The sequence below is a fragment of the Schistosoma haematobium genome, chromosome 1 (assembly GCF_000699445.3).
Source record: "Schistosoma haematobium chromosome 1, whole genome shotgun sequence".
Taxonomy (NCBI): Eukaryota; Metazoa; Platyhelminthes; class Trematoda; order Strigeidida; family Schistosomatidae; genus Schistosoma; species Schistosoma haematobium.
The window spans coordinates 28,498,474-28,512,450 of NC_067196.1; the positions used below are offsets into that span (position 1 = coordinate 28,498,474).

At 30.1% G+C, this 13,977-nt stretch overlaps 1 protein-coding gene across 1 annotated transcript in view; it reads right to left on the minus strand.

Moving 5' to 3' along the window:
• GRIK3 (Glutamate receptor ionotropic, kainate 3) overlaps positions 1-13,977 on the minus strand; it is a 73,896-nt gene that overhangs the window by 19,077 nt on the left and 40,842 nt on the right. The window contains exons 7-12 of the mRNA XM_051215048.1: positions 13,166-13,270; positions 9,475-9,681; positions 8,250-8,354; positions 4,915-5,028; positions 3,064-3,276; positions 875-1,030 (exon numbers count right to left, since the gene is read on the minus strand). Coding sequence (XP_051073638.1) covers positions 875-1,030; positions 3,064-3,276; positions 4,915-5,028; positions 8,250-8,354; positions 9,475-9,681; positions 13,166-13,270 — 900 coding nt within the window. The remainder of the gene's footprint in view (positions 1-874; positions 1,031-3,063; positions 3,277-4,914; positions 5,029-8,249; positions 8,355-9,474; positions 9,682-13,165; positions 13,271-13,977) is intronic.

The following is a 13,977-nucleotide window of genomic DNA, read 5'->3' on the forward strand; positions in this document are numbered from 1 at the left end:
ATACTTGGGATCTTTTTTCATATTTATTGAAACATTTCGTGATCAAAGATTTGGTTTGAAATCTGGTGTTTCAAATTGACTCTAGAAAATGTTGTTGATAAATATTTGTTTAAATGATTTTTGAGGCGATTTTGAAAGTGTGCTCAATAATTAACATCGGCTAAAAAACTAGGAAACTAGGGTGCATTGGACAACTGATATGACCTGGTTTGTGAATCCTCGTTAAACGACACCTTGATTTTCAGTGGTTCTTCTATTGATGTCAGTTTGTGAGAAAAATTACATTTAAAATTTATTTCCCTCTACTAATATTTTTGGCTAAAATATAGACAAATTCAGAGTAAGATAAAACCCTGAAACAATGAAGTGATAAGATTAATGATTCACTGGGTAATGTGTTGGTTTAATTAGTTTATACTTTGAATTTCTTTTGGGTCACATCACAACAAACAAATTTACGAAAGAGACTAATTGCTTTAAATTAGAAAATATCCTTACAAACCTGTTTGTAATTGTTTGTTTTCCCACTACAACTGATAATCATTTATAGGATTCTTTGTCTTTATGAATAATTCAGTGTAGTAACTTGTACTAATATATTTGTTCTGAATTGCTTATGATTAGAAATAAATGGATAATTTAATTGCTCCGAAAATATTTCCTAGTCCCATCACCAGTTTTATCCTAATTAACAAATACTGAGAAATCAATAAATAGTATAAAACAGCAATCTGGTGTCCCTCTTTTGTCAGTCGTTATCAGTCTGTAATGAAAATAATATTTCAAGGCATGATAATTCTCTATAAAATTTCTTGAAATTATAAATTTCTAATACTAATTTAGCATTTTCATAAGTGCAAACAAATAAACTTACTTCATTTGATAATGGTGCCGTAAATTGTAATCCAGGGTCTGAATTACTTTTTTGTATGATAACACTTAAAGATAGACTCATAAATGGTGTAGTGAAATCAATCACACGTTCTCGATCATAAGTAATGGTGAAGGAGGCTACTGCAAGATCTGCTTTCTGAAAAGAAAAGAGAACGATAAAAAAACAATCAATTTGTTCAGATTGTATTTGTTTATTTTACATTAGTGACATTTAATTTCAATATATGAAGGGGTTTAGTGGATATTATAGTAATTTTTAATAGTTGAATTCATGAGTCAATTGAAGCTAGATCATCATGAAAAACATGGAATCACTAGACGGCCGTTTCATCCTAATATGGGTCTCCTCAGCAGTGAGTGTCCACGTTCCCTCCACGCGAGATTCGGATACAGGATATATATGTCTCGCGTGTGAACTCTTAACCTCTAGACCACTGAGTTGGCATCCGACGGTGTTAATGTCTAACTTCAACTAATCACGAAACGACCTTTAAGGTTTTCCATAGTGGTCTAGCTTCAATTGACTCATGATCTCAACTATTAAAATTTAATTTTAACTCTGTACCACAAAAATAATCTCTTTCTAACTTTGTTTCACTGTTGATTCGATAACAGTTTTCTATAAATAAAATTACAGTGTAAAAAATGTAGATAATTAAATGAATTCGCTTTCTCTATTTACCCAATTTTCTCCTCGTAAAGAGAGATATGTATGTGAGTTGATAAATGTTGGTTTCATATACATACTAGTTAACACTTTATTGCTTTGTTATTCTCTAAAATTTATTATTCACTGGTTCTAAAATCTTAGTAAATAAATGGTTAAGTTAAATCTAGTACCTCTTACATTAAAATATGTAAGTCACAATTCTTTGTATAGACAGTTATGTAGAATTTATGATCTAAATCATTTAGAGAAATTACGCTTGATAAACGTTTTCAAGTGGTAAGATTAGACAAAGTTGTAAAGTGACCTTATTCAAAGTTCTCTTTAATCAGAAGCTAATGATTATTAGCTTTGATTAGTTTTTTTTGCTAGATGTTCAATTTTAAATTTCTTCTTCATGAATAAATAAACTTGTATTTCAATATAGTGTAGAGCCATGATGAAAAACTAATTGAAAAGAAATTTCTTCGCTCAATTCGTTCCTTCTTTATTTACCAAACTTGTATTTGTATATAAATTTAGTAAAACGAGATAAGAATTTGAGTAGTTTGAACAGTTTTTTTATTCTAAAATTCATTATTTCTATGAGTTAGGTAAGAATTATTAAAAACTTCAAGAAGATGAATATTTAATTGTCAATTCGAAGACAACTACTGGTTTAAAACGATACATGGAAACTGACCTAATGACGTCAAAATTGACGTCTGAATGATGGATAAATTTCTGTTGTTTCATTTTATTTGAAGACTCAAGGTATTGATTTCAGATATTCGGATAGTACCATTTGTGAATATAATATTTGACTTTTTAAAATCGTAGTATGGATTCTGTTCATATTCGAATACTTTGCAAACTCGATTGTTATTCTTACCAGTTATTCATTTTCAGCAAATAAGTATTCTAAGTATTACGAATTCTATTTTAAAGCTAACCTAAGCTACTTTGACGATAAGTTAATAAAGCTAAGTTACTTCTGATTTTATGTCATATTACGTATTTTGAGGGATGATTACAATTTTCTGACTAAACTGATGATGAAATGTAATATTTGTTGTGTTCAGTCTCTCTTTAATATCAGTTATAGATGTGTAATTATGCAGGTGTTTTAAGAATTACAAAAAAGGAAATCTACTTGGTTAAGGTTATTAGGTACTAATTTAATTGACTGACATCATCTATTTATTTAGCAACAATCTACTTTTACAGAAGTTGATATTGTAAGTCAACACCTGAGATTATGCAATATGTCTATGAAATATCGTAAGCTCATAAAGTAAAAACTAAGTTTGGATGATGTATTTTACACTCATCGTTCTTACTAAATGTAAATAAATTATATTTGTCTTATCTATTTAGCCTCAGCCAAATTCATTGACATTTGTTATGCAATAGAATCAAGTAATGAAATATATTTTCCTTTTACATCATAAATGTTTTAGGTAACTGAAGTCATATTTCTTGTGTGGAATCAATTATACTTTATATTATCACAAGTAACTTACTTTATAGACAAGATCACCGATTAATCCATCCCATTTCCCTTTGCTTTCATCAAAAGTTCCAAATTTTTTATCACTGACAGGTTTGATAATATAATCAAAATGATTCATTTTGCTTAGATGTTGTAATAATTCCATCGCAAATCCTGTCCATTGATCATTACCTTCTAGATGTACACCTTGACGATATGGTTCGAATATTACAAATGGAGGATCCTACATTACAACATAATTAATTGTACAATTAGAACAATTAGGTTAATTCAAGTATTTCTGAAACGACTGAACTTCAAAAAATTATGAAATTTAGCTTATTGACATTATGTTCTATTTTCCGACGTTTACTAGTATACCATTGAATATAGGTAATTTCACCATAATTTATTGAATAATGTAGTTTGAACAAATCAATACACATCATAGTGAATAAAAAGTAACTGAAAATTTTTTGATAACGTGGATGAGATCAGTCTCTAATAAACACCGCACGCAAATTGAATAATTCTTCACAAGACTTACATCAACGCTAGATATTTGGTTGGATGTTCTATGGAGATTCGTACAATATGGTAAACAAACTTTGTGAAGTTTGAAATAACCCGAGGAACTAATTATCACTATTTAATGTTACAGTTAGACACATAAATAAACTTCTATTTAAGTGGCACCATTGGGTGAAGCTTTTCACTACGACCTCTGAAAAATCAGTAGTATGAATAAAATTTTTAATTAAGTGATTCGTAACTCCAAAATGATTGTTGTATATATATAGTGGTATGATGATTGTTTTCTATTGTTTTCTGAACCCCATTATTAAATGTAACTTAGTTTGACAGATATGAAAGTGACCTGTGAACATGAGAAAAGTATTCAACACTAGTAAGTGATTTCGTACATAAATTTGAATCAGTTTTTTTAATTATATTTTGGCTTAAACCTATTAGAAATCATATCAATTAGTATCAATTCGATTTATAGATAAATTTTAATTCGTGAGTTAACATCAACTTTTGGTTGCGTGTTCACGAAGTTGTTGATTAGTTTTCATTTCACATTATTTTATGGATTCGATACAGTGACCAAGTTGTCACTGTTGCTAGCTAATACGTCTATATGTTAAACAGCAATTGATGAGTGAGTTCTGAAGAAAGTATCAGTTCCTTCACAGGTGTAGATAGAGCTAAATAAATAGAATGTGGTCAGTGCTCATGGTAAAATCACATTGTAGTAGTTGGTGTTTGTTGTTTTGTTTTTTGGCAGTCAGTCAGTGATAGTTTATGAAGATCTGCTGAAGATTGAGGTTATTTTTATTACGAAATTACGTTGATTACTTGTCTAGTGAGAATCAAGGAGCACTTGATAGCTTTTTCTTTGTAAATCGTCAAATCACAAGGCTTACATCCACGTATAATCTTCAGATTACATTAGTCAAGAGAAATTGCGTATTCTATGTTCAATACGCGTAATGAAAATATGTAGCCCTCACAAGTCGAAACACCAGCAAAACATCATCTCTAGAAGTTGAATATTAGAAATGTTTCTATCACATATGGTATCGATCACAGAAATCATCAAAAAGTTTTTAAAGTACTTTGAAATTTGAATCACTCACAAGCCAACACAAACGTTTCACAATTAAACTATACGATTCACATGGCTCATTACAACAAAGAACGTTGATTTGTAAATCAAACTTATCTATTTTAAGAATGAATAGGTTAGACATAGTTTATCAACTAAATAAGTGACACTTTTATTGATTAGTTAAGTTCAAGATTATAACCACTTTAGAAGATTAAATTGTTTTTGGGAAATAAATTTCCCTGTTAAATCTAACATAATGTATCAACTTACTTCTATAGTTGTAACAATAAATGTTTTATTCATATGTTTCATTCCACCTTGAGGAAATGAAGTTTCAACTGGTTGTTTATACACAAATCCTCGCTTTAATGACCAGTCAGCTAACTGTAAAAGAATAGAAGATACGTGGTGATACAGCATTGATTTTTAAATGCTTAATACATGGACAAATAACAGTTTTAATTGTAAAAGAACGCAAATATCTTAAGTAGTATTTTGCCTGTTGAACAGAAACATAATTTACCAAAAAATAGAGAAATAATTTGGATTGATAACCAGCATATATTACATAAATACTAGAGCTATTGGGATAAACAACTATATGCCCAAATTTCTATCACCGTCTAGACATATTGGCATACTTTTTTTAGATTTATTTATTCAGTTATATCAATTATAAAACGAATGAAAATATCATTTCACCAAAATAATTTAAAAGTTTATACAGTGATAATAATTATGCTGGTTCTATCAATCAAACTTGTTGGCAATCATAAAAACAGAAGATGAATGTATCTCTAACTATGCTTCATCCATCATCATCACCATATATATATATATATATATATATATATATATATATATATATATCGAATTTAACGAACACAATACAAAATAATAAATATCTTGTAAACTCAATAAATAGAGAGAATAGTGTAATATTGTAGATAAAAATCTATCTAGTTGTTGATTATTACTGTTATTATTTATAATTTTTACACATAATCACCATCAACATTTCAACCATAGTTTGTTTTATGATTCTGACATTTTCAGTTTTGTTTTGAAAAGAAAAAGAACTATATCATATAGAAGTGGTAGAAATGGATCTGAAATATAGAAGCTAACAGAGGGTTGATATATATATATATATATATATATATATATATATATATATATATATACTTCAAATTGCTTATAGGCGGAGCTTGATAAAGTGTTGATAAGAGTAGGGAAGGATGAACTAATTAAAATTTAGTATTTAATAAGTAAATGAATAAAATCTAGTCATTAAATGAAGATCAGTGAATATTTCTATAAATAATCGAATATAAGAAACTGTGAAATATATTACTTTAGATAAGTGACTTTTAGGTCTTCAATCATCAAGGAGATTGTAGATATCAAAGATTGCTATCACTTAAAGAATTAGAATGTTAATGTTTCGTAACCCGTAAAAACGTTTAAACTACATTATTGTTGAAAATCGACAGTCCACATAAAAATAAATTTTACTCACTAGTGACTAGAACTTCAGAGTTTTCGCAACAAGGCATAACCTGTACAGTTCAAGCAGGTTGAAAGTGCGTTAACTATCAATGACAGTGTTATACAGTATTGCAAAGTAATAAATGAATAACTGAATTTCACTTTAGTGAGTCGAAAGTGTGGTTTTAGCTCCAAAACATGAGTTTTCTGGGTTTAACTACGTGCTCGTGGGTTGTGAGTTCTCATTGGCATGAAGTTCCGAACTCTGATCCTATAACTAGTGTTTGTTCAAGATCAAAATCACTGCGTTCACGACGCAGTGTACACATTAATACTCATATTACACTATATCTATTTGAAGATTCCCAAAGAGGATCCCACTCCTAAACACAATCTAAGTGCATTAGGTTGAACCAGTGAAATTTATGAACATTAAAAGACATAAAAACAGCTGAGTCAAAAGGTGGCTGTATGAAATATAGACTATCTCAATAGCATAGTACAACAGTTTCTTAATAGGTGTATATTATAAATGTACTAGCGAATTCACCAAGAATAAATAACCATGTTCCACGTATCTCTTTCATCGCTTATTCCAAACAATCTGTTTTTGATACCGCAACTGGCAAACAGACAGATTTGTTCAGTTAGATGAAACTCAGAAATTGTGAATACAGAAAAAATATAAACGCGTAGTTCATTTGAAAAAAATTGTCTTTCAAGGATTTCTAGTTACTTTCTCTTCTGCCTAAATACTGTGAACAGTGTATGATATATAATTTTATTGGAAATAATCTATATAGACCTTCTGCTTGATAAAATTACAAATATAAGTATCTTTGTGTTCATTATCCGGAATTTAAGTGAAACCGGTTTTTAAAAATTGCGTTATTAAAAAAGGGATATAATCTATTTTTCAAAGATCGACAGTACTCATATCGTTAGAAATATTTCGAAACACCAATAATTCATGTTTTATTCATTAAGTTATCATGACTAACTATTGTTAATCGAACAAGTATAAAGCGAGATAATTCAGCCCCTACTTTAAATTAATATAATTTTAACATGCCACATATAATAATCCTAGATAACATATCAAGAATATTAAAAGTGTTCAAATTGTTGGAAACAATAAGTAATATCCTAAAAGAATGAAAGAAATATGAATTTAAGACAAGCCTTCTGGTAAAACAAAGTATTTATACATTGTTAAAATCGAACTATATAAGGTGTTTATCACCAAATAATTCCCAAATTATGCTCCATTACATATATTTTGACTATAAAAATGTTTTCAACATATTGGTTGATACATAGTTTTCGTCATGGACTACTCTTAGTTACACGATCACTGAAGAACTAGAAGACTCTTCAGAACGTCAGTGACCTCACCAGGAATAAAAACCCGGATCTTTAAACTCTTGAATTCAAACAAATAAACAACTGAACGGGAACCCTGTTGTCTAAAAAGCCAAGCTCTCACCATAGGGAGGCAGATCTCTGGTTCAACCTCCAGCGGGGAATCCTCTGAACATTACTGAATATTCCCATTATAAAACTAAACAACTGTCAAGTGCTTCGTAGTTTCTAACGATTTTTCAAACAAAATCAGTCGGTTTTGTATACTGTTAGTTATTTCGGTACAATATTGGCTAATATTTTTCCCTCACTTGAAACCCATTAATATATAATGAATAAATCTCTTGTCTTTAACTTGGTCACAGTGTAAAAGAGATCATCAATAGATGTAACTTGTTTTATTAAACTTTCAAGTTAAGAAAGTCAATTTCAATTAAAACTTAAAAGGTTAATCAGAAAAAAACATTCAAGCATTCTATAGAATAGGTTAATTATCCGTTTAAAAAAAAAAGAGAACTATTCATCAGTTACATAATTTCTTCAAAAACATTTAAATAGTCTTTACATTGTAATATTTCCTTATTTGGATTTTCATTAATTTCGTACATTCAACCCATTCTATGTATTAAATGAATAAAACTGTTAAAATAACGTGGTAGGTATAAATTGAAAATAGTTATGTTTAAATACAATATTGGCAAAACAACAATGTTAAATGCATATATATATATAAACATTAATTTAAAATTCCCTACCTGTTGTAATCTTCCATTCTTTAAATGTATCAACTCAAGGCCATAATCTAATATAGGATTAATTTTACTTGAATCTATATAACCGATTCGTGAATGCAGTACTTGCTAGAGCAAATAATATACATATGAAGATGAGAAAAAAAGCAAAAAAAATACAAATTTACTTGATAAATTAAGTATTAAAAGAAGAAAAAAGAAACGAAATTACAAAATTCAACTGCTTAACAACTTTCATATTATACTTTCTTTATATAATAAACCAAATGTAATAAGTTCGTGTTAACTGAATATAACTTCAGTGATAAGAATATGGATCAATAGAGTTGTAAATAAAATTTCACTTTATTTTTGTTTCTAAGAAAAAGATCAGTAATATAAAAGAATTCATAATAAAATCTTTTATATCAATAAAGTTTAATGCCATAGTTACCATAATTTCAAAAATAAATTTAAAAGATTGACTAATTCGATTTAAAGCTAAATGAAAACATAAATATTTGAATTTTCTATTTAGATTTACTGTTCTCATTAATATTAGAAGGGGTTTTTTGTGGATATTTTAGCAATTCTAATAGTTGAGATCATGAGTCAATTGAAGCTAGACCACCACAAAAAGCCTAGAAGCATTGGATGATCGTTTCGTTCTTTTGTAGGACTTCTCAGCAGTGCTCATTCACGACTGCGTCTTGCGAGATCCAAACCCAAGATCTATCGATCTCGTGCGCGAATGCTTGACCTCTAGACCACTGAGTTGGCATCCAACGGTGTCAATGTCTAACTTCAACCAAGACTGATTGGTCATGGGTTTGAATCTCACAAGGCGCGGCCGTGAATGCTCACTGCTGAGAAATCCTAGAAAAGAACGAAACGGTCATCCAGTGCTTTTAGGTTTTTCATGGTGGTCTAGCTTCAACTGACTCATGATCTGAACTATTAAAGTTCTCATTAATATTGAATATTTTTTGGTTGATGATATGGGAATCTTTTTTTTGGAATTGTGTATGATAATGAATTCAACAAGTTAGTTTAATGAATGAACATCATTTGAATAAATATGAGCTTTAGAGTATATTAGAAATTCCCAACCGGTGCACATTCTTGATTATTACATAAGAAAAATTTTTTTCACTTTCGTTTTTACATATTATAAGCTAATCACCATTGATAAACAACATGATAAATAATAAAACACAATATTATACATTTCTAAAAGGAATTAACTTACATTAATATAAGTATGTAATAGTTGACCATTTTTATATGCTAAATGAGGTCCATTTTTATGGCTAACTAATAAACCTTTTGGTGTTTTTAATAAACTTGATCTAACTGGTGTACAGGTAACATGTTCTGGAACTTGTAATTTATTACCAGCTAAGTTCAATGCTGTTGATAAATGGTCAATTATACTTCGTATCATTTGTGTATGAAGCTGAAATGAAAGAAATAAAACGTGGAAAAAAACCCAGTAAGTATAGTAAGGTTGAAGAAAAGTACAGGACTGATTCTAATTAATTCAGAAAAATAAATAAGATTGTAGTTGACCCTACTACGGAAATTTCTTGTAAGTACTATGTTACGTAACGTGGCATCGAAATTGTTGGATGGAGTGAAGAGTTTTAATACAGCAAAAGCACTTCGTTGGTAGTAACACACAGAGACCAGATGAGAAGACACACCGAAAGATGCAAATGGATGATTGAAGAATTCATATATGTATTATGGAAACTGTTTTTAACTTCTCACAATAATTAAATATTGCTCCTGCCTATTCACTTCTTCTACATGACTATTACATTTTTTGCATTTATCATTTTGCAACGAGGTGTTTCTTAATAAATTAACTAGATGTGACTTCTATTAGTAATGAATTTGCTGCGTTCTTTATCACCTGTACTGCCCTAAGCAATTAGCATATATTAAGGAAATAGTAAAAAAAAAATAAGTCAACTTTTGCCATTGCTTTTCAACATTCCCTATACCCTAAATCTTTTTGACGCAGTCGCAAACTATTAAAAAGACAAAACCCGACTGATAAACAATAAAGAAATTGCATTATCAACATATAGATTTTCTTCTTGGTAACTTTTAATTACATTTAATTCATGACAAATAGAAACAAGTTTCATCCGTAATACATGTTTAGAGCGGATGAAATAGTTACCGGAATGCAGTAAGATAACATACCGGAAGAAGTAATAACTGCATTTGTCAAGACATGATCGAATATTAACTAAGCAATTATCGGAGTTAATCAGTAATTTCAATTAGCATTACTAGTAATCGTAGCTGTTTAATATTAAACAAATGAATATGTTGTTAAATCAGTTAGCTTGTTAGTCATTAATTCAATTGAAAAATCCACCATACAATATTTTTTGATATTCGGTGACTGCTTCCTGACAGACTATCCGTAGGTTAATAAATTAGTATAGGTAATGGTCGTATGCTACCTGTTTGTAGGTTTTAAATTTCGTTTTCATTCGACCACTTATAATTGGTCATTTCTCAGATATTGGTTATGTAGGAATTCGTGAGTTGTTAGTTGATCATCGCGTACTAGTCCAGATGCATCAAGTAGTATTATTAGTGATTCAACAAATGACTTCTGACCTCAATTATTAATGTCGGTCAAAAATAATTTATGCGCTTATTGTAATAAAAAAAGTTTCATTGATAGTAGAACAGAACTAACATTGCTCAAATGGGATAAAAGAATTTATTCAAAACTGGTTACAGAACGAAGATGATTAATTAGTTATCGTTCATATTTTCTTAACTTTCAATACGGAATCAGTACTAGAAAATTTGAAAAAAATTCCATTCATATCGATATGCATAATTCAGATTATCGCGTATCTATCGCATTGGATTATTTCTTACTTAAAGGTCAACTCATGATTTAATACTAGATCGAACAAAAACTTGTAAATAAATATTTAGTGCCGAAATGTTTATTCAGAAAACATAGTTTCCTGGGGATATTTTGCTCGGGATATTTTATTCAAAAAGTACAGTGAAAGATATTATTGTTCTCCTAAATAATGGAGTATAAACATTCAGTCCAAGAATTTTATTATAACAACACTTGTTTGATTTAGGCTATATTTAAATACTTTTGTAACTATTTCGAGGAATAACTAGATTCCTAACAAAATTTACTGTTTTGTTTGGAAACTGCTATTAAAATTGTAATTATGACTAACACTTAATAACATGATCGTAAATAATGTCTTGTTTGTACTACTGAAAAGTGACTGTAAGATTGATGAAACAAGATCAGGGATTAAATAAACAACAGCATATATGTTTTTGGAATTGTCTCTTTTTTAATTGAGATCATGAACCGATTGATCTTAGACCACCACTGAAAACCTGGAAGCACTGGACGGTCGTTTCGTCCTATTGTGGAACGCCTCAGTAGTGCATATTCTTGATTCCGCCCGCGGGATTCAAACCCATGGTCTTCACGAACGCCTAGCATTTAGACCATTGAGCCGGCATCCAACGGTGTTAATGTCTAACCTCAACTAATCTTTTTAATAAATCCATTAATAAACCAGATTATACTATATCATTTATGTAAGAAAACAGTAAAGAAATCAGTTTTTATTTTAGATAATATAAAGTCGCATTTATAGAAAGCAAGGGAAAGTCTTTAAAAAGTTTTCAATAACATCTCAGGGGTCATTTAAAATTTAGAAATTAATTAATTGAATTTAATCTTGAGAGTTGTTTTATTGTCTTTAAAATTATATAAGAATAAGGTCAAGTAACTTATCCGTATATTACCATCTGTTTAATTTCTAATGAGATACAAGCTTATTTATTATTTGTTCAGTTTGAATTTTTCAAGGTATCTTCAAAAAAATTATGTTATTTAATGAAACGGGATAAATAATCCATCTTCTGGAAATGGACTGTTTGAGATGTCAATTTTATGTAGCTTGTTCAACAAATATCCAAATTGAAGTGATAAGAAATATATTTCACAAAGGTTGGAGTACGTCATTATTTATCTTTCTAAACGTAATTAACACCTGTGAAAATGCACTTGTTTCATCACCATTTTCATTTTTAAGGTTACCCACTGAGATTAATGGCTTCAGTTGTCTCGACGCTTTACGTGTTATTGTTTACGCATTATGCCATTGCGCATAGTAGCTGAGTAAAGACAGTGAACTTTAGACAGCCTTAGTCATCAAAATTTGATGCAGATGTAAACGCGAAAGTTCGGCAAAGCAAGAACTGTATTCCTACAGCTGTAGAACATATGGAACTCAAAACAACTGTCTGCAAGCCAACATCAAAGTCAGAATCCTCAATGCACATGTCAAAATAGTTCTACTGTACGGAGTTAAACTTAGAGAACTACCACAACCATCATCAAAAAAGTATATATATTTACAAACAATTTTCTACGCAAGATACTCAGTGTCCGTTGACCGGATACCATCAGCAACAACCTACTGTAGGATAGAACAAATTCATCTTCCAAACGAAGAGGAAGTAAGAGAAAATATTGGAAGTGGACAGGACATACTTCGAGGAAATCATCAGACTGCATCATGTGGCAAGCACTAACTTGGAATCTTGAGGGAAAAAAAGGAAGACCAAAGAACGCAGAGCGATGAGAATTGAAAGCGGACATCAAAAGAATGAATAGCAACTGGCAACAACTGGAAAGGATTGTCCGGGACAGAGTTCGATAGTGAATGCTGATTAGCGGCCTATGCTCTTCCATGAGGTTTAACAGGAGTAAGCAAGCAATTGTATGTATGTAATTTATTATTCCGAACAATCATTTTAATTTAGTACTTATATGTCAGGAATCATCAGTTGATTTCTGTACTACCAATCAAGTCATTTGTAGTGTTCAGTTTTTGTATATCAATAAGTAGTCGAAAAATGCTTACCGATTCACTCTCTGATTCATGGGATATTCCAGGTATTTTGAAACGAACCAAAGCTATATTACCTTTTACTCGCTGAAGTGAATTCATCAAACTTTCAAGGGAACCCTTGAAATACATAACAAATATAAAAGAAAAACACAAAATTAGATTGGGTCTAATCATCATTTAACTAAAACACACCTCACTATGAAATGATAATCTAGTTTAACTATTTTATGTAATAACTGTATTACAGTTTTAACTTCAATACTATTATAATGTACTAACTTTAATTAAAAGATATTAAATTATAATCAATATCAGGAGGAATTTTTGAGGATATTATAGTAATTTTAATAGTTGAGGTCATGAGTCAATTGAAGCTAGATCGCCATGGAAAACCTGTAACAACTGGATGACCATTTCGTCCTGGTATGGAACTCCTCAGCAGTGCACACTCATGACCCTGCCTCGTTAGATTCGAACCAAGGATCTACCGGTCTCGCGAGCGAACGCTTAACCTCTAGACCACTGAGCGGGCATCCAGTAGTGTTAAGATCTAACTTTAACTGATCCACGAAATTGAGCGACACATACAACATTGTGTTCAGTGAGTTACTATCTCATACCAGGTTCATTTGAACTCCACTGGTCACTGCTTCTCACTAGAACTGGACTAGGTATTTGAAAATTTGTTTGTAAATATTCTTCTTGGTCTTTTCAAATTGGTATTTGAAGATTATCAGTTAGCTCATGAACGATAATCCTAAAGTTAGATACATTATAAAGAAATATAGAATAAAATATTTAAAAATTCTATTTCTATTTCCTCA